The 22,655-nt window shown below is 40.2% G+C and overlaps 1 protein-coding gene across 3 annotated transcripts; it reads right to left on the bottom strand.

The window, feature by feature from the left end:
- Positions 1-940: 940 nt before the first annotated feature.
- Positions 941-22,345, bottom strand: LOC139953655 (uncharacterized). 3 transcript variants are annotated; one of them, XM_071953160.1, is made up of 14 exons: positions 22,290-22,345; positions 20,032-20,182; positions 19,521-19,656; positions 18,970-19,041; positions 16,187-16,264; positions 15,096-15,188; positions 14,383-14,456; positions 13,668-13,862; positions 13,267-13,468; positions 12,329-12,508; positions 11,658-11,885; positions 7,927-8,084; positions 7,188-7,361; positions 941-5,910 (listed from the first exon to the last, which is right to left on the bottom strand). In XM_071953160.1, exons 2-14 carry the CDS (start codon positions 20,161-20,163, stop codon positions 5,788-5,790), a joined length of 1,845 nt encoding a protein of 614 aa, XP_071809261.1. In that variant the 5' UTR covers positions 20,164-20,182; positions 22,290-22,345; the 3' UTR covers positions 941-5,787. The 3 variants fall into 3 exon arrangements, with proteins under 3 accessions (XP_071809261.1, XP_071809262.1, XP_071809263.1); XM_071953161.1 differs by lacking the exon at positions 22,290-22,345 and adding an exon at positions 21,640-21,923; XM_071953162.1 differs by lacking the exon at positions 22,290-22,345 and adding an exon at positions 21,020-21,031.
- Positions 22,346-22,655: the final 310 nt, after the last annotated feature.

The following is a 22,655-nucleotide window of genomic DNA, read 5'->3' as shown; positions in this document are numbered from 1 at the left end:
ATAATGATAATGATAATGATAATGATAATGATAATGATAATGATAATGATAATGATAATGATAATGATAATGATAATGATAATGATAATGATAATGATAATGATAATGATAATGATAATGATAATGATAATGATAATGATAATGATAATGATAATGATAATGATAATGATAATGATAATGATAATGATAATGATAATGATAATGATAATGATAATGATAATGATAATGATAATAATAATAATAATAAACATTTCTATGGCGCTCTACAATTAACACAGCGCCTCACAAGAAAAACAAAATAACATAAGTAGAAATCAAAACAAAAGAAAATTACAGGAGGCTCTCAGTGGGGAAACAAAAACGTTTTGAGAGACCGCTTGAAGATCAAAGTATTGCCACCACAAAAAAAATCTCTCGTCGTGTATGTACATGATAACTAAACGTGTACGACACGATGAATCATGTGTACATACACAATAATTTATTGTGTACGTACACGATAATTTATAAATCCAAACTATTAGTGTCATACACAATACATACAAGTGTACGTACACGATAAGTTATCTTGTACATAAAAACAACTTATTGTGTATGTACACAATACGTTATTCTGTACGTACACCATACATTATATTGTTTTATTCTTGTGGCAGCTTTACGCTGCAATATATTATTTTTATCCCAGAAAATTTGGATGTTAGAAGATTTCTGCGCCAATCCGCTTCTTAGGGCGTGGGAGTCTTAGCGATATCCCTAAAATGTGTTAATTTTTATTGTATACAAGTACAACCACATTTAAAAAAATCAGAAAAAAAACCCCAATCGAGTGGTTACAAAAACCAAAGCTTCCTTGATTTGTGCCACTGCTTTACACAAGCTGAAAACACAATGAGGGTTTATAAATGAAGTGAAATCAGACACTTAATAACAATCACCATTTGTCATTTCTAATAATTTATTAAGAATTAATCAATTATAAGAACTACATGTATTTATACATTCTCAAAGAGCTGTCCTACGTGTGACCCAACACTCTTTTTCAATGATAAAGCTTTGACTACAAGCTTCTTTCATACCTACATCTATAGTTCGGAGGTTAAAGAATATACCTCCATCATGGTGCCACCATCTTGGGTCATGTTCCCTGTATCAAATGACAGTAATAGAAACTGATATTTTCAATGTACAAAAAGGAACCAGACTATTTTTACTTCCAGCCTCGGTTTGGTAGCATCGATTTGAATGGGAGTAAGTCAAGATGGCCGCTATACTCAAAATTTATCGACTTACAGTTTATTTTAAGGCACTTTAAAAATAGCCTACTTGCAGCATCCAAGAAAGAATCTGTAGATTTAATCTTAAGAACCTCTACATCCTAGTTTCAGTACTGCACAGCCAAAACCAATCATGCTTAGCATGAGGCCAGTCATACCAATCATGCTTAGCATGAGGCAACCAGGCAACAATTAGGTGTGATCCCTGGCTACACGGCAGTATAGTAACAGGTTGAATGGCATCTGACTCGCTTTCCCCTCCCCCCCTCATGTAGGCGGCTCAGTTGGTCGAGCGCTGGCATGTTAGTCCAGATGTCGCAGGTTCAAATCCTGCTGTTGTAAGTTTTTCTTTTGTTGATCACAAACTATTCAAAGTTGACCCAGTTAGTTTCCCTTGTGGTTTATTACTTGATCATAAGAATCCTGACAAGTTTGCAGTTATCCTTACCTCCTTTTTTGATTTTCATTCAAAGTATCAAAAATGGAAACAAATATACAATTATTATCACAGTATTCTAAAATAAAACAATAAATAATGATAAATTGTTATAGGAAATCTGAATTAATTTGTTTCATTAAATACAATTATTGAAAATGAAGGTTGTACGGAAATATTATTTCAGTTTTATAAAAGCACGCCATATTGTAAAGTACAAAATATTTTGCGCTCGGCAAAAACAGATTCACTGTGTCCAACATGAAGGCATAAAACATGATTGGTAAAAGGGTAATTTGGAATATCCAACATTAAAAGTTTTAACAGTTTTCAAAGATGTTTTGACCAACCCAGCCAAATTTTCGCACAAAAAAAGACAACCGTTCAATATTATCCTTTATAACACACCTCTTGCTTGTTCTGTATTCTGGTTGGCTGAAACACGGTCACATGGGGTGAACTAATATAGTCTAGTGATCGCGCCCATGTGTTTTGCGGGAATAGTGCCCGAAGAGCAGAAGAGGGACCTATTTCCCTCGGCCTCGGGAAAAAAGGTCCCTCTTTTGGTCACTCAAAGTCCCTCGGGGGAATAGACGTACACTAGTTACCTCATTGCCAGTCAATATGTGTATAATATAGTATGACATAGTGATGCCACAAATGAAACAGTTATTTTTTATATTACAGCTATCCCAACATTTCAATGGCTTTTCCTGACTACAGTTGTCAAAGCTTTATAAATTATAAAAACAATATCACAATTTTAAAAGACTGGATATTTTGAATGGCCCTTTTGATGGCTGAAGGAACTTGTAAACGTCTTGTAATCTCAACCCAATTTTCTATAAGTTTGATGCTATTAGCATTTTTTTAGTGTCCATTTTCCCCCTCCCGTGTACAAAACACTGTGGATCCTGTCACAGCGTATAACAATGGTATTATGTAAACAAAAGTAAAGCTGTAAAAAGAATAGAACACCGCCAATATAGGGCTAGTTAGTAGATAGCTCAGTTGGTAGAGCGTCGGCACGTTAATCCGGAGGTCTTGGTTCGAATCCTACTCTAGTCAATTCTTTGTTCAACCCCAAAAATCATTTCAAAATTTACCCAGTCAGTTTCCCTTGTGGTTTATATTGATACCTGGCACCCCCAAACAGAGATATTGACAAAATAGGGACACCGCCAATATAGGGCTGGACAGCTCAGTTGGTAGAGCGACGGCACGTTAATTCGGAGGTTGTTGGTTCGAATCCCACTTTAGTCAATTCTTTGTTCAACCCCAAAAATCAAAAGTACAGCTCATACGCTTTTTGACTTTTTACAGTAAGATTTACAAGGTATTTTTGAAGTAAACGTTTTGAAATAAATAAATTTAGGCCAGGGGGGCTTTTTCGCCGGTCATATGAGGAGGTTTAGCACCTCTTTTTGTTTTACATTGCCTTGATACAAACTAGAGGATTAGAATGCATTTACTTCTTCTGAATACTGATGATGTATTGGACTTTTAAACTTATTGTAATTCAAAATTACACTTACCAGGGCCCAATTTCATGGCTCTGCTTACCGTAAGCACAGAATCGGCGCTTACGGAAGCAGGGAATTCTGTGTTTACGGCAAGCGTATTTCACGGGTTAGCGACGAATTTGGGCTTCTGCGCGTGCGTACTTCACGTTACTAGGAAATCTACGCTTCTACAAGGCTAGCGCAGAAATTCGGCGCTTGCACGTAAGCGGGGAATCGCGATCGTAAGCGCAGAATTCGGCGGTAAGCAGAGCCATGAAATTGGGCCCTGAACAGGCATGATATTGGTTCCTTGGAAAAAGAGTGGGACAATTTCACTGACTGCAAGGGATGACCGACAAGTACATGGTGTTGACTTTAATATCATTTTCAGGTTATCTGATCACAATTTTTCAGATTTCTCCAAGGGCAAACAAAATCGGGAATCAGAATTAAGTACAAGGAAAACCATGCCTGCCAGAATGAGGTTACCAGCCAAAATACCAAGTCACATGTAACGTCCGTCGATATATCGAAAATACTCAAAAACTCGATATTTTTTTGACATCGAAATCGCCGATGTCACTTTTATAATCATATCGTAATATCGGAATTTTCGATATATCGAAAATAATTTCGATGTTTTGAAAATTTCGATGTTCCTAAATGATATCGAAAATACCAAAAGAGTGTCCGATTATTTAAAAGAAATCTGTGTTTGAGTATTAGAAAAGCCGTCGTCGTTATGTAGTTTCATCATTTTGAGTTGCCCTATTAAATAAAATACGTTTTACAACCAAGTATGTCTGCTTGTTCTTTGTGTTTTCGCCATCAGCCGCCGGCCCGCCGCAGAAGTTCACGACCCCGCGGCGAGCGCTCGGTAAAACCTCAAAAGAAACCGCCGCTGCTGCCCCATCGGCTGTTTAAGATGCAACTTCCCATTGCGCATGTGATCAAAATCAATGCGTCTTCACCCCGCAAAAACTTCCCCGAATCAACAAGACAAAACAAAACAAGGAAGAAAACAATCTTACGTTATACAGTAAAATAATCTTTCTAACAATCCAAGGTATCGTAATGGCGTCATTTTGGTCAAATAAAGCCCACACGTTGTGTTGTAAACAAGCTAACATTTCCGAGGAACTTTATGCTTCGCAGCACAGACCACGCTGTCGGCGGCTATTGCGTGCGTACGAGCGAAGACTATGCTTTTGTACGGTTTAAGCGTGCACACCAGCGTGTATGGTTATTGCAATTCGGGGGGAAAACCCGTTTGCCCAAGCATGCACAGACACGTGCAGTCTTTGGTCAAGGCGGTAACGCGTGATGCACTGCGTTATTTCGACAATAGAGGGCGTTCTAGCATTCAATGTTTCTTGCCTTTGTTATAGAATGCAAAGTAAAAAGACTACGAGCCTTTATTGGAGACTATGTGACTGCATGCTGCGTGCGTTGTATATTGTGATCGCGGAGTCGGAGTGGTAGGTCTGTGTTTTGCGGGACTTTCTAGTGATTTTTTTTCGATGATTATCTCAACCATTTTCAACCGTAAAGGTAGTCCGGGCGCCCGTCGGACAACTTGATTGACACTTCTACGTCAATGCATCGGCAACTGACACCTTAATGTCGGCGAGTCACGCAACTCACAAAGGCTCTGTGTCATTTTGAGACGGCCAATCATGGCCAATCACGAATCGAGAATTGTGGTGAGCGTTCACCAAATGGCCAAGCCAGCGGTAGCGGCGATCATACTTTGTTGTAAAACCAGAAATAATCGGGGCGGGACTACGCAATTTGAAATTGTTTGAACTACAAACAAGTTCGGGGGATCAGACAAAAACAGGTTGAAATGTAACCCTATTAAACTGTCAGTCTACGGTATATATATTTCTACCTCCATGGGTATACCAAGTGCTGTTTTTAGGCTTCCATCTTGCGCGCGGGAAATACTCGATATATCGAGTATACTCGATATTAAATTTTCGATATATCGGTTATGGGAAAAAACCGACATCGACGGACGTTAGTCACATGTAACATTTATGACTGGTATCTTGCTAGTTTTCACTAGTTTTCATTTCTTCAGCATTAATTTCTGCTTAAGCCAACGGACACTATTGGTATTTGTCAAAACCAGTCTCCTCACTTGCTGTATCTCAACATATGCATAAAATAACAAACCTGTGAAAATTTAAGCTCCATTGGTCGGAGTTGCGAGATAACTAAGAAAGAAAAAAACACCCTTGTCACATGAAGTTGTGTGCTTTCAGATGCTTGATTTCGAGACCTCAAATTTGAGGTCTCGAAATCAAATTCGTGGAAAATTACTTCTTTCTCAAAAACTACTCCACTTCAGAGGGAGCCGTTTCTCACAAAGTTTTATACTATAAACCTCTCCCCATTACTCGTTACCAAGTAAGGTTTTATGCTAATAATTATTTTGAGCAATCACCAATAGTGTCCACTGCCTTTAAGCTGCTCTATGAAATTGGGTTTGAAGACCAATTATGTATCATCCATTCAGTTACTGTAAGAAAGTTTGACTTTTGCGCTCACCCCCACTGAGTGACTAGCTCTATGCCTCTAATGATGCCATAGCTGTGTCCGTTTCAACTGCGGAAGCTACATTAGCGATACTCACTCCCTCTGGAGTCTCTTGTGCGTTAACAGCTACAATAGCATCCTGTAGTTGCTGCCTCTGTCAATACAAAATCCAATAGGATAGATGAATAAAAACAGGGGGAGGATGTTCAGTACTTGGGGATAACCAATAGAGTCCTTTTGAAAGTGGGGAAAAAAAACTACAAGTCTCTAACCTTGTGTCAGGGTTGTCCACAGTTTTGAAGTAACAGGTGAAAAAAGTATAAGTAGCTGGTTTTTGTCAAAGTACTTAGCAAGCGCGCAAGCATTACTCTCCGAGCATAAGCTGCTCTGTGGTGCATTTTGAGAAATTTTTGCTTGATCCATTGAATAAATTTGCTTAAAATCATGACATCTTTTGTTAAATTGACTCCTGAGCCTGTCATTTATGCTTATAAGCATGTTGCCTTGTCTTGAAAGATTGGGGGGACATTCGAAAGACCTAAAATTTACGGCGTGGGGTGCCGGGCCCGCTTGGGGGGAAATGGAGGCCAAACAAATCTGTAAAAAAAAAAAAAAAAAAAAAAAACGGAAAAAAAAAAACCCCAAAACCAAAAACCCCCCCCAAAAAGTAGCCGGCAGCAAAGGACCCATGTTTCATTATGGGCCATCATTCCTGAAGTGCACGCTTCAATCATGAGGCCAGGTTTCTAAACTGTTCAAGTTATGAGCCATGCAATAAGTTGAATTGCCTTTTGAATGTGTTCTTTCTCTGTGACATTTGATACTCCTTATCATTTGCTGTGTCTCTGATCAATGCACAGTGGATAATATTTTGACGCATTCCAGGGGAAATCTGTGCTGTACGGCACAATGTATTTTGCTCAGAGTGCTGAGCAAAAAATGTGAGTCCTGGGTCCAATTCCATAGAGCTGCTAAGCACAAAAATTTGCTGAGCATGAAATGTTTGCCTTGATAAAAACAGGATTTCCCAACCAAATTTCTACGTGCTTTTCAAGATAAGCATTACAACAGCTGAAAACCAGTAACAAGGAAAGGCAACAAAATGGAAATTTGGTTGGTAATCCTGTTTTTATCAAGGAAGAAATTTCATGCTAAGCAAATTTTCGTGCTTAGCAGCTCGATGAAATTGGGCCCTGGATAGGCCGCCCAACAGTGGCTATTACCACACCATGCCCACCAACTCTTTCTCTAATAGCTTTTATGTATTGATGTCATCCAGCCGCCATCTTCGAGGGAAAACGGCAGATGAAACAATCACAGGGTTGGCCAATGAACAACCTCCTTTTTGACCTCTGGGTGAGGGCGCCCTACTGAAATTACGCATAAGGTCTATAAGTTATTTGAGAATATCTACCCAGATCCAGAACTAACCTGATCTTCAGTTAGCTCCTGCCCATTGGCCGACACAACATGCAGGGCCGTCTCCTCCACTGCCTTGATGGCTGCCATGGCAACCTCAGGGTCCACATTCGTCACCATGGTAACTTTACCAGTCGAGCCGACAATGTTGTCAATTTGTGACTGGATTACGTTGGCTGCATCGGCCTTAACAACCACATAAATAATAAAAATAATAATATTGAATAAAAAACGCTTTTCCTTTTTACTTTTGATGTTAAATATTTCAATTTTTTTTAAAACTTGTAAAATTCATGCGAGAATGATGATTAAAATAATATGTCTCAATAATATGAGATAGGAATCCTGCTACTTTTTGCTTAGCACAACAACTTATAGCGAAATTGCTGCTCAAGCAGCTCTATGAATTAAGGACCTCGGCAAAGCCTGTTAGCACAAAACAATTGCTAGGCAAAGAATAGTATTGCTTAGCAGAAACAGGTTACCAGCCAAAACTACATTAAGTTTGCATTGTTGTGGCTGGTGCCCCACTCTATTTTTGATTAGCAAAGAAATTTGTTGAGCAGTATTTTGCTATGATGCTATGTAAAAGGAGTAGGTCGCATAATTCAGTATGTGTAAGCAGTATTTTCTGCTTAACAGCTCCATGAAATTGGGCTCTGGTTCTGAAACTTGGCTAAGTCTTTTTTTTTTCTCCAAAATGCAGTTCTGATTTCGGCTCTGGCTAAGCCAGAGCTGGTCTTTGACTCACCTGCTGAAGTACTCCTGCAGCGTGCATGACGATGGTGTCTGTGCCGAGCGAAGCGCCCTCACAGGTTACGGTAGTAATTTCATATTGGACGCGTTGCTGTTTGGTAGGCGTCGTCAAAATTGAAGACACAACACCTCCGACAATTTCTTGATTTCTTTCTGCGATATAACAATAAAAAAAATGTAAAAATTCCTTTGCGTTAATAATAACAACAATAGTGGGTTCTCATATTTAATGCTCATATCCGACACTCAGTGTTACTCAAGGCGCTTTAACATACAGTATTTTCCTTCAAGGCATGTGGGACTAGTTTGAACTATGAGATCTACTCCTTTTACATAGCACCATGTTATTTTCTCCCGACTCCAATGACCGATTGAACCTAAATTTTCACAGGTTTGTTATTTTTAATATCAGTTGTGATACACGAAGTGTGGGCATTTTGACAATACTGTTTACCGAAAGTGTCCAATGGCTTTAAAGGAACTTGTTGATGAGCAACAAAGAGATGTTGATAGATTCAAACATTGTGAGAAATGACTCCCTTTGAAGTATCATAGTTTTTGAGAAAGAGGTAATTTCTCACTAAAATATTTTTTGAACTTTAAAAGAACATACATACAAAAACAGTTACTGGCAGTGTACATGGTGTAAGCACTTTATGTAATCCACCATTACATAAAGTGACAAACCTGTAGAACTTTGAGAAGTTTGAGAACAACCGGCCATCTGTGTCACAAAATAGCGAAAAAACTTACTAAACATTTTGAATAAAACACTCACTGAGCGCTAAACTCCAAATGGGAAGTTAATTTCATTTATTTTTCATCAAAAAGGACATTTCAGACAGAAATATTTCAATGGATGTTTTCTACTATCATTCGATTGTGTAAGTTTGATGTAAATCTGTGGTCGTAGACAAGTTTTTTTCTTACCAATTTTGAATATCCCTTTAAAGACATTGGACACTATTGGTAGTTGTCAAAGACCAGTCTTCTCACTTGCTGTATCTCAAGTATTTTCCTTCAAGGTATGTGGGACTATGTTGAATTATGAGACCTACTCCTTTTACATACATGTAGCACCATGTAATTTGGCCCACGACTGGGACTCGAAACCCACACTTTGCTGATCAGAAACACCAGAGCTCGAGGCCGGTGCTCTAAACCGTTAGTCCATGACACGCCACAAACAAATTTGACAAAACAAATGGACCCTTCCCATGAAATATGCTAATCACATTCACGCATGCGTACAGACCCTGTTGGTTGGCAAACGTCATAGAGTTGTGCACTAAGCAGACGCGCAATCGCGTTTGCGTCACGCACCCATTAGCCGTGTACAAAACAGCACGATGTTCCCTCATTTTGCCAACCAAAACGTTAGTGCGCACGCGCTATGTGCAATTTACATATTTCATGGGAAGGGTCTATTGACTGGTGTGGGATCCACAGGGGATCCCATTGAATCCAATTAAAACAATGGAATCCCATTTAATCACACACAAAATATCAATGGGAATCAATGGGATTCAATGGGATTGGTGTGGAATTTGGGAAATATTCAATGGGATCCAATGGGATCCACAGGGGATCCCATTGAACCAAATTGAATCCCATTGAGTCCAATTAAAACAATGGAATCCCATTTAATCACATACAAAATATCAATGGGAATTAATGGGATTCAATGGAATTGGTGTGGAATTTGGGACATATTCAATGGGACCAATGGGAAAGGCATGGGATTCCATTGAACCAAATTGAATCCCATTGAGTCCCATTAAAACAATGGAATCCCATTTAATCACATACAAAATATCAATGGGAATCAATGGGACTCAATGGGATTGGTGTGGAATTTGGGACATATTCAATGGGACCAATAGGGGATCCAATTGAACCAAATTGAATCCCATTGAGTCCCATTACAACAATGGAATCCCATTTATCACTGATGAAATATCAATGGGAATCAATGGGACTCAATGGGATTGGGATTGGTGTGGAATTTGGGACATATTCAATGGGACCAATGGGATCAACAGGGGATCCCATTGAACCAAATTGAATCCCATTGAGTCCCATTAAAACAATGGAATCCCATTTAATCACATACAAAATATCAATGGGAATTAATGGGATTCAATGGAATTGGTGTGGAATTTGGGACATATTCAATGGGACAAATGGGAAAGGCATGGGATTCCCTTGAACCAAATTGAATCCCATTGAGTCCCATTAAAACAATGGAATCCCATTTAATCACATACAAAATATCAATGGGAATCAATGGGATTCAATGGAATTGGTGTGGAATTTGGGACATATTCAATGGGACAAATGGGAAAGGCATGGGATTCCCTTGAACCAAATTGAATCCCATTGAGTCCCATTAAAACAATGGAATCCCATTTAATCACATACAAAATATCAATGGGAATCAATGGGATTCAATGGAATTGGTGTGGAATTTGGGACATATTCAATGGGACCAATGGGAAAGGCATGGGATTCCATTGAACCAAATTGAATCCCATTGAGTCCCATTACAACAATGGAATCCCATTTATCACTGATGAAATATCAATGGGAATCAATGGGACTCAATGGGATTGGGATTGGTGTGGAATTTGGGACATATTCAATGGGACCAATGGGATCAACAGGGGATCCCATTGAACCAAATTGAATCCCATTGAGTCCCATTAAAACAATGGAATCCCATTTAATCACATACAAAATATCAATGGGAATTAATGGGATTCAATGGAATTGGTGTGGAATTTGGGACATATTCAATGGGACAAATGGGAAAGGCATGGGATTCCCTTGAACCAAATTGAATCCCATTGAGTCCCATTAAAACAATGGAATCCCATTTAATCACATACAAAATATCAATGGGAATCAATGGGATTCAATGGAATTGGTGTGGAATTTGGGACATATTCAATGGGACCAATGGGAAAGGCATGGGATTCCATTGAACCAAATTGAATCCCATTGAGTCCCATTAAAACAATGGAATCCCATTTAATCACATACAAAATATCAATGGGAATCAATGGGATTCAATGGGATTGGTGTGGAATTTGGGACATATTCAATGGGACCAATGGGAAAGGCATGGGATTCCCTTGAACCAAATTGAATCCCATTGAGTCCCATTAAAACAATGGAATCCCATTTAATCACATACAAAATATCAATGGGAATCAATGGGACTCAATGGGATTGGTGTGGAATTTGGGACATATTCAATGGGACCAATGGAATCAACAGGGGATCCCATTGAACCAAATTGAATCCCATTGAGTCCCATTAAAACAATGGAATCCCATTTAATCACATACAAAATATCAATGGGAATCAATGGGATTCAATAAGACTTCTTGAGCTATGGCGGACACAATGCTACAACACTGTCAAGCTGTGGTAAATTTGTGTGTATTGACCATAGAAACAGAACGTATGTTCTTCAGTGAAGTGCACATTTTAGGACGACGCGGCGTTTACACGTAAACCTAATGACCACCAACATGGTGAGCGTGGCATCAGTCGCGGCGTGTGATGCGCGCGTATCACGTCCGCCATACCTCAAAAAGGCTTATGGAATTGGTGTGGAATTTGGGACATATTCAATGGGACCAATGGGATAGGCATGGGATCTCATTGAACCAAATTGAATCCCATTGAATCCCATTAAAACAATGTGATCCCTTTACTCACCCGTATGCACCGCTAAGAACTGATTTTGATCCTCCATCTCGTCTTCGACATCCCCATGAGCCGTGCGTTTGTGCATGGCTAGCGTTGACGTCTGCCGGTAGTTCTTGCCGCAGTGTTCGCAGATGTATGGCTTGGAGTGGGTGTGTACGACATGGTGCTTGTAAAGACTGGAGTACTCGGTGAAACGTTTGCCGCAGCCAGCGACTGTGCAGACATAAGGCTTCTCACCTAATGGGAGAGAAAAGTTGTTAATAAGCTTGTGCGATATTATCAAATAACGCAATACTAATTTGGAAAACGGTTTCGATATCGGATCGATTTGGTTTTAATTGAAATATCGAAATATCAAGACATATTGCAATATCCAATAAGGATCACACTAATATCGCGATGTATTTCCTAGCTGAGACATCTTGCACCCCAGGTTTGGAGTTTGGATTAGTAGGAGGGTTGACCGTGTACTGAATGGTCAGACAGTAGGAGGGTTAACTGTGTACTAAATAGTCAGACAGAAGGAGGGTTGACTTGACACGCCCTCTACAGAACCAAAAGGAAAGGCAATTCACCCGTATGAATTCTCATATGGTTTTTATAGTTAGTAGGAGGGTTGACCATGTACTGAATGGCCAGACAGTAGGAGGGTTGACTGTGTACTAAAAGGAGCAACTCACCTGTATGAATTCTCATATGGTTTTTATAGTTAGTAGCACTAGCGAAGGCACGTCCACACATTGGCTCATCACATATGTACGGCCGCTCTCCTGTATGCGTTCGAATGTGGACCTTGCGAATGTTTGATGTTGTGAAGGATTTGTCGCAGCCTTCAAATGGGCACTTGAATGGCCTCTCCCCTGCAATATCAAAGATGGCAAATGTTTATTTTCTCACACTCCACTGACAAGATGAACCAGTCAAAAAATAGTCAGCTGCATGGATTTTGTAAGGCGGCACAACTGTGTATCAGAAATATCTGAGTACTATATTCATGCATTTAAAGGCAGTGGACACTATTGGTAATTACTCAAAATAGTTATCAGCATAAAACCTCACTTGGTAATGAGTAATGGGGAGAGGTTTAGTGTATAAAACATTGTAAGAAACAGCTCCCTCTGAAGTGACGCGGTTTTCGAGAGAGAGGTCATTTTCCATGATTTCAAGACCTCAAGTTTAGAACTTGAGGTCTCAAAATCAAGCATCTGAAAGCACACCACTTTGTGTGACAAGGGTGTTTCTTTCTTTCATTAATATCTTGCAACTCCGACGACCAATCAAGTTCAAATTTTCACAGATTTGTTATTTTATGCATATGTTGAGATACACCAAGTGACAAGACTGGTCTTTGACAATTACCAATAGTGTCCACTGTCTTTGAAACTCTGACTGTGTACAGAATGTGTACAGAATGATCAGAAAGTAAGAAGTTAAGAATGGATCGAAAGTAGAAGGGTTGACTGTAAGTACCGACGGTAGGAGGGCAGTGTGCTAAATGGTTTATTAGAGAGTAGGAAGGTTAACTGAGTATTGAGTGGTCGAACAGTAGATGGCAAGTAGGAGGGTTGGCAGTGTACTCAATTGTCATAAAGTAATTAGCACTGATTGAGATTCTAACCTGTGTGAGTTCTGACATGTTTCTGTAGGTCTCCCGACGTCTTGAACGCCCTGGTACACAACTCTTGAGGGCACCGGTAAGGCTTCTCACCAGTGTGGACTCTAGTGTGGCTCTTCAGTCCATAGCCCGAAGCAAACGCCTTCCCACATCCCGGTGCTTCACATTTATACGGTTTTTCACCGGAGTGCGAACGCTCATGAACCTGTGACAAATATTCCACAAATAGGGACAAAGTTTTCATAATCAGGGAGATCTTCAATTTTTTCATCAGTACATCGAAAGATTGGTTGATATTCAGGGGAATCTTTCTCCATATTCAGGAAAAATTGGCAGCTCCGCTAGCCACACCCAAATATCCTCAGCCACGCCCTGATATCCCTAGCCACACCCTACTTTCATACCTTAAGATGATGTGCAGTGGTGTACATCCTCCCACATTCTTTGTATCTGCATCTGAAACCCTTTGATGAGGAGCCTTCAGAGAGAGCGGTTTTGGTGATCATTGGTTGATGGACCAGATTGATTGTCTTGAGCATAATGCTAGGTTCGCTCACTTTGCTGATATCGCTCTGGGAGCTAGATGCCTCATTCTCCATCTGACGGTCAGAAACAAAAATCCTTAGAGGCAGTGGACACTATTGGTAATTAATCAAAATAATTATTAGCATCAAACCTTACATGGTGACGAGTAATGGGGAGAGGTTGATGGTATAAAACATTTAGAGAAACAGCTACCTCTGAAGTGCCATAGTTTTTGAGAAAGAAGTAATTTTCCACGAATTTGATTTCGAGACCTCAGATTTAGAACTTGAGGTCTCGGAATCAACCATCTAAACGCACACAACTTCGCCTCGAGTGCCATTTTCCCCCTCGAGTGTACAAAACGCCATGGACCCCGTCACAGCGTGCAACAATTGTATAATGTAAAGTTCTTATCATAAGCTGTGTCTTAGATCAATGCACAGTGGACACTATTCTAGGGGAAACACAGTGTATTTTGCTCAGAGCGCTGGGCAAATATCTTGAGTCCTGGTCAGGCCTGCCCAGCACAGCACACCATGGCTACAATACTGGCTACCGGCTCTACACAAATATCCATTATCTTTCTTTTCTTACTTGCGATGTACATGTAAACTGATCCAATACATTGAGTGCTGTGGAATCCACAGCTTCATCAGTACCATAGGAACCTGAAAAAAAATACAAAATAAATCGTGTTGTGATATTAAGTTTAGGGCCAAATATCATAAAGCTTCTTAAAGGCATGGGACACTATTGGTAATTACTCAAAATAATTGTTAGCATAAAAACTTACTTGGTACGAGCAACGGAGAGCTGTTGATAGTATTATAAAACATTGTGAGAAACGACCCCCTCTGAAGTAACATAGTTTTTGAGAAAGAGGTAATTTCTCACTGAAGTATTTGAATTGAATTTGAGACCTCAGCCAGGTAGAGTTTGTTCTTAGATAACTGTCTTGCTTTGTTCTACTGCCGCGGAGTAGATAATCGGAGGTTTTGGAGACTTCTCAGTTCTGAAAAGAACTGTCCTGCTTTTTAACTGTTACCAGGGCGGATGTTGTAGAAAATAGACTGGATTACTGCTTTAGCTAATAGGATCGTAATTAACTGTACTGCCAATCTCCTGACGATGACTAGAGCAAGCTAGTCGAAGCGTTGAGACCAACTCAGAACTGACTCCGCGGCTTTGGAGAATCAATATAAGAAATCCAAGATGTCATTGGTGAGTTCCTTTTTTTTCATTTGGTAACTTTTCATTAAGTTGTATAAAACAGAGTACATGATTGGTCGGATTTTTATGTAACAAACCTTGTGAGTGGTCAGCAAACCCTTCAGGTGAAATCTCTGTTTGAATTAATGCTGTGGAGCCGTCTTCAAGTTGAATAGCTTGCAAGTTTTGACCTGAAATAGAAGAGGAAGAAGAGTTAAAGCCATTGGACCCTTTCGGCACAGAAAACAAACAAAAAGTTCACAGATTGACAAATAACTTACAAGGTTTACAAAATGTAGTGGTGAAAGACTTCTCTTGAAATATTATTCCATGAAATGCTTTACCTTTTGAGAAAACACTAAAAACAATACCAATTCTCGTTAGCGAGAATTACAGATTTATTTTAAACACAATGTCATGACACGGCGAAAAGCGCAGATACAAGGGTGGGTTTTCCCGTTGTTTTCTCCCGACTCCCGATGACCAATTGAGCCTAAATTTTCACAGGTTTGTTATTTTATATATAAGTTGTGATACACGAAGTGTGGGCCTTGGAAAATACTGTTTACCAAAAGGGTGCAATGGCTTTAAAAGAGGATTGTGGAATTAAAGTTTTTAGAGTCAGCAATCTTGAAACCTAAACCGACCCAACAAGACAATTACTTTTGGGTTGTTACAGCCTCGTCATTGTAGTTTAACCAAACCTGCCAAAAAGCTCAACCAATGGCCAAAGCTAAAACATGTTTCTGGTTGCTCTTGCCAAAACGCACTCTTACTTCACATTTTGGTTATCAGGACCCAATTTCATGGCTCTGCTTACCGTAAGCAGAGAATCAGAGAAGCAGGAATTATGCGCTTACACCAACCGTATTCTACTCCGCGTATTCTACGCGCATATTCTACTCCTCATTAACAAATCGGGGAGCCAGCAGTTCGCGTGAGAGCAGTGATCTCGCGAGAGCACCGTTACAACTCGACTATCTTACCGCTTGGGCCGATTTAACGACTTGTCCACAAGTCTAGGGTTAGCAGTGAATTTGGCTTGTGGGAGTGTATACACCACATTACGAGGTCAATACAGCTGCATCAGAAATTTGGTGCTTGCCATGCAAGCAGAGAATGGTGTTCGTAAGCACAGATAAGCAGAGCCATGAAACTAGGCCCTGTTTGGCCAAGACGTTTACGATACCTTTTGGTTGTGTTCTGAGGATGAAAGCAGTAGAGCCATCTTCCAGTTGGACAGCCTGGCCTTCCTCAAATGTTGGAGCTGTAGAAATGAAAAGGTCAAGAAGATCAAATCCAAATGTTGAATATAATAATATCGAAGTCTTATATAGCGCACATATCTACCAAACAAGGTACTCAAGGCGCTGAGTATATACAAACTTTCAGGAGGATAGGTTATTGCAGTGATGAACTCTGAGACCCAATTATTTAGCACCTTATAGCATAAGGCGACATTTAGTCTCTCTCTCTAGTCGACTGAGGTCGGAATCATGTTGAGGCTTGCCCATCCCTGTCTATCTCTCATTAGGTTGGGAAGATCAGCTGGAAGCACCCCAATGTCCCTAGCAACTACGATTGTATAGCTGAGCCTTTGTCTTCCCCTGTTTCTCCTTCCATGTTTCGGTGACCAGGTGATGAGCTGAGAGACAGGTTCTTTGGTGCTTCTGTATGAATGCCCTGCAAATCTCAGACGAAGGTGTTGTATTTTGGTGGATAGTTTTGGTTCCTTTCCATACAGTTCTGTATTATTTTGTCATGTATTGACTCCAGTGAACGTTGAAATACATTTAGTACCTTTGTTTAGGGGTTTAAAAGCATGTGTCTTTGTCCTTGTCTGAATAAAAGCTAAAGCCTCTAGCTACCGGCAACTAGTTGGTAAGACACTGCTCTAGAATTGCAACGGTCGTGGGTTTGAACCTTAGTCCTTGTCCGAATAAAAGCTAAAGCCTCTAGCTACCGGCAACTAGTTGGTAAGACACTGCTCTAGAATTGCAATGGTCGTGGGTTTGAACCTTAGTCCTTGTCCGAATAAAAGCTAAAGCCTCTAGCTACCGGCAACTAGTTGGTAAGACACTGCTCTAGAATTGCAACGGTCGTGGGTTTGAACCTTAGTCCTTGTCCGAATAAAAGCTAAAGCCTCTAGCTACCGGCAACTAGTTGGTAAGACACTGCTCTAGAATTGCAACGGTCGTGGGTTTGAACCTTAGTCCTTGTCCGAATAAAAGCTAAAGCCTCTAGCTACCGGCAACTAGTTGGTAAGACACTGCTCTAGAATTGCAACGGTCGTGGGTTTGAACCTTAGTCCTTGTCCGAATAAAAGCTAAAGCCTCTAGCTACCGGCAACTAGTTGGTAAGACACTGCTCTAGAATTGCAACGGTCGTGGGTTTGAACCTTAGTCCTTGTCCGAATAAAAGCTAAAGCCTCTAAGCTACCAGCAACTAGTTGGTAAGACACTGCTCTAGAATTGCAACGGTCGTGGGTTTGAACCTTAGTCCTTGTCCGAATAAAAGCTAAAGCCTCTAGCTACCGGCAACTAGTTGGTAAGACACTGCTCTAGAATTGCAACGGTCGTGGGTTTGAACCTTAGTCCTTGTCCGAATAAAAGCTAAAGCCTCTAGCTACCGGCAACTAGTTGGTAAGACACTGCTCTAGAATTGCAACGGTCGTGGGTTTGAACCTTAGTCCTTGTCCGAATAAAAGCTAAAGCCTCTAGCTACCGGCAACTAGTTGGTAAGACACTGCTCTAGAATTGCAACGGTCGTGGGTTTGAACCTTAGTCCTTGTCCGAATAAAAGCTAAAGCCTCTAGCTACCGGCAACTAGTTGGTAAGACACTGCTCTAGAATTGCAACGGTCGTGGGTTTGAACCTTAGTCCTTGTCCGAATAAAAGCTAAAGCCTCTAAGCTACCAGCAACTAGTTGGTAAGACACTGCTCTAGAATTGCAACGGTCGTGGGTTTGAACCTTAGTCCTTGTCCGAATAAAAGCTAAAGCCTCTAGCTACCGGCAACTAGTTGGTAAGACACTGCTCTAGAATTGCAACGGTCGTGGGTTTGAACCTTAGTCCTTGTCCGAATAAAAGCTAAAGCCTCTAGCTACCGGCAACTAGTTGGTAAGACACTGCTCTAGAATTGCAACGGTCGTGGGTTTGAACCTTAGTCCTTGTCCGAATAAAAGCTAAAGCCTCTAAGCTACCAGCAACTAGTTGGTAAGACACTGCTCTAGAATTGCAACGGTCGTGGGTTTGAACCTTAGTCCTTGTCCGAATAAAAGCTAAAGCCTCTAGCTACCGGCAACTAGTTGGTAAGACACTGCTCTAGAATTGCAACGGTCGTGGGTTTGAACCTTAGTCCTTGTCCGAATAAAAGCTAAAGCCTCTAAGCTACCAGCAACTAGTTGGTAAGACACTGCTCTAGAATTGCAAAGGTTGTGGGTTCGAATCCCACTCTAGTAATATGCCTGTGATTTTTTTTCACAGTATACAGTGCTAACGTACATCGGCGTATATGGGTAAAACCAAAATTTAAAAAAAATATATCAAAATTTAATATTTTGAATAAAAAGAGTGCATTTCTGTATTTTGTTTCCCTAAATGGTTAAAAACTTGTGACTTCTCACAAGAGGTTAGTTCTCACTTAAATATTTCAATTCAGGCGTCTGAGAGCACACACATTCGTGCAACAAGGGTGTTCTTTTTTTTCATTATTTACTTGCAACTTCGATGACCAAATGAGCCCAAAATATATTTTATCTTGAGTGCGTTTTGAGACCCCAACAAGAAACATTGGTCATCGGTTGAGCGTTTTTGCGTGTTAAGCGCGGTGCAATGCTGTTCAGACCAACCGGTACCCGACTTGTTGCGTCGGTTGGGCTTTGGTTGGGGTCGCCACAACACACTCCAGATGCTAGGAAACCTTAAGTGAGAATACTGTCCTCTGGGAGTCTGTTTTGATTGATTTAAGTTACCCTTGTTAGTGACTTGTTGGATGTAAGCTGTGGACCCATCCTCTAGCTGTACTGCCTGTCCATCCACAAGGTCTGAAAATAAGACACACTTGAATTACAAGGAGGTCACGACCTTCAATGCCCCATGTCTTAGGAGCCTTGGAGCCCTTTTAAGAGTCTCCCGTAGACTTTAAGATTTTACAATGGATGGAAGTGCCCTGTGCAAAATGAAAATGGCCTTGCCCTTTCGAAGATGAAATTCCAGGCCTGCTTTCTTAACAAATTATCAAACCAGGGCCCAAATTCATGAGCCTGCTCGACAAAAACTTGCTAAGCACAGACAAATCTTGCTTAGCATGAAGCCAAAGTATGTTACCACACAACGTTCCACAAATTTGACATTGTTGCTGCGAATGTTGCCCCACTCGTGTTTTCTCCCGAGGAACAACGCTTTGGCAATCCAAAACTTGTATTGTTCGTCACGTAAATATTTTGGGAGTTCTGCACTGACACAACAATTTTGTAAGTTTAAGCTGTTCCTTTAAAATATTGAATGGATGTAGTCTTGTCACCTTTGCGTTGTATGATAGCTGTAGATCCATCAGGGAACTCCACTGCTTGAAGAGTCTGCCCATCCCCAAAATGGAGGCCTCCTGCGTCCGTTACAGTAGAGGCCATGTTACCGGGGGGCAACCCTCCATGTTCAACCTATTGGGACAGAAACAAAAATTTCGAGTTAGAAATCCTACATTCAGGTAAACTTCTAAGATTAAGAAATCACCACATGGCACAATATGCAGCTAATCAAACCAGGAACACCAGGGTGAACCCCTTCTGTTTTCGATAGAAAGTGCACCGAGTACTTTTACATGTGTTTCACAACACACAGGACCGACGGCTTTATGTCAACTCCGAAGGACGAAGCAATGGTTAAGTGTCTTGCTTAAGGACCAAAGTGTCACAACTGGGACTCGAAACCCACACTCTGGTGATCACACAAACTAGACTTTGAATTCGGTGCTCTTAACCGCTTGGCCACAACAACCCATAGATGCAAACAGAATAGACTCAATCTCCACAAACCTCGGATGTCGGAGGCTGTTCTATTTGAAGTTCGCCCTCCTCATGCTCGGCCTGCTGGGCCAGCAACATACCAATCACCTCTTGCTCATTACTCGCAGAACATGAAACGGGTACCGCCACCTCTGTATCCATGGCAATGATATGTCAATGTCTGTGGAGAAAAACAAGGGGCAAATTGAGGTTACAGATCTTGAGCTGGGGTGGTTTTTGCCAAAAAATGTTTGGGTTGAAATGTCCATTGGTTACGGTTAATCTGCACGGGTGCATACGCTAAAACGGCACCCATGCGTCTTTGATTGGTTCACCATTGGGGGAGGGGGCGTTGCAGGGCTGAAATTACATGAATCTAGAGGCCATAGGGTAACGGTTGCATTTATTCTTGGCGTTGGGGCCCCTTCAGAAGTTTATGAACTTTTGAAGATTTTGTAATGAAAGTGCCCTCTGCAAAATGAAAATGTAGGTGTGGGTTGTCGGACAGTACCATTTTTTATAGTTTCTGAGACTTTTTTATAGTTTCTGAGAACTCACTAACTCTACTAAAGAATAAGTTTTACAATTCTACAAAGTACGAACAGGGCAGCTACTATTTTCTTGTATATTTTATGTAACTATTTTAGTGTGTTCTGACTGATGAATGTGTCCTGACCTGCCGTAACCTTCCATCCTTTCCGACCGGCCGGAGGATTGAGGGTTACGATTATCGTAACTAAACTAGTGTCGACTGTGCAGTGTGGATGGTGCACCAATGATGCGGTGAACGATAGGTGGTGAAATGTTTGTCTGGCAACCGGGTACTTTGAACCATTATGCAGAGAAGAGGTAATTGCTAAAAAAGCATTGAATTGTGAGTCATGGCCTACCAAAAAGTGACTTGAACTTGATTTTAACTTTCAAGTTTTTAATTTAAATATTATTTTGTTCTAAAGCCATTGGACACTTTCGGTACAGAAACAAAATTAAAAGTTCACAGATTTTACAAATAACTTACAGGGTTCAGAAGGTAATGGTGAAATACTTCTCTTGAAATATTGTTCCATGAAATGCTTTATTTTTTGAGAAAACATTAAAACAATATCAATTCTCGATATCGAGAATTACGGATTTATTTTAAACACATGTCATGACACGGCGAAACGTGCGAAATCAAGGGTGGGTTTTCCCGTTATTTTCTCCAGACTCCGATGACCCGAGCCTAAATTTTCACAGGTTTGCTATTTTATAAAAAGGTAAAGTTGTGATACACAAAGTGTGGGCCTTTGGACAATAGTATACTGTTTACCGATGTTGTGCGATTGCTTTAATTAAAAAAACAAAACAAAAAAAAAACCAAAAACTATTTGACATAGGCATGATACTGATTGATAGTACTGGGATGGGGGTGGCCTGTTTTCATTTTCAAAATAAATTTGATTTAATTTTAATAATATTGTATTTTATTTAATTTAACACATGACAATCTCATTCCAGACCAGAGTTAGTGCCTGCCAAGACAGAGTTGAGCAAAAGTTTATGTGGTCATTTTGAAATAATGTAAAACCAAAAAAACAAAGCCACATTTTGGGATATTGTTTGATTTTATATTTTTTTATATTTGTAAACAAAAATTACCAACGAAAACCTGTCTGGCTTCTTGACCCTCCTAATAACACAAACACATAACCTGCAGACATGACAGGGGATCAGACTATAAAGTAATACAACAAAAATCGTATCCGTCGTACGTGCACATACGCAACATTCCTCGCCTTTTCTCAGAAAGCTACTCATTAAAACGTATGCCATATTTTGCAATCCAATACTTCAAAAAGTACGATCACTTTGGCTCTAAAAATTTCTGTCTAAAACGCTTGAATACTGTCGCCGATAAACTATTTCGGTAGCAGCCGACAAAACTTGGCATTTGTGCTTTGAATTCTGGGACACAATTCTAAGATTTCTGGGTAGGCCCAAAATGCATCGGGGAAAATTTCCAATTAGCGGCGGCCCTGAAACATGAATTGGCTTGCTTCGCCCGGTTATCTTCGCTACCAATGTGGAGTTTGCAACAACTATCCTGGTTTAGGGGCCATATCAAGACGCGGCATTGTGGGAGATTACCTACAATTCCGTATTTTTTCTAACTTATTTGCATGTTTTTGATGCTTGTTTAGTTACATTGGGAGTTAAATTTGGACAAGAGACACAGAACAGCTTAAATAGAACCCAAAAAATACTCACCTAAAGGCTACAATGCACGAGATATTTGATAAAATTCTTACCTATTTTTGGAGATTGCCGTTTGGCGCATTTTATACTACTCCCTGTTTATTTTGCGCAGCAAATATTACGCATGCAGATTTTCTTCCGGCGACCGGGGGGTGCCACAGTCACTTTTCAAGTCGAACATGAATCAACTACATTTTTATAAAATTATATTTTTGTAATTATTGTATTGTAAATTAAAACAAATTTTGCTTACATTTTAGTTTCTAAGAGCTTATAAACATCCCTGTGGCTGCACATGACATAACTGTCCAAAATAAAGCAATTCCATTGCAGTATGTGTAAAGTGGTTCCCTGAAATTTCGTCACTGAAATTTTGTCTTACAGATTGATGGTTATCGGGGCAAAAATTCAAATAAATT

The sequence above is a fragment of the Asterias amurensis genome, chromosome 22 (genome assembly GCF_032118995.1).
Source record: "Asterias amurensis chromosome 22, ASM3211899v1".
NCBI lineage: Eukaryota > Metazoa > Echinodermata > Asteroidea > Forcipulatida > Asteriidae > Asterias > Asterias amurensis.
The sequence above is the reverse complement of the archived record's forward strand: the minus strand, read 5'-3'. Positions and strand labels throughout refer to the sequence as shown.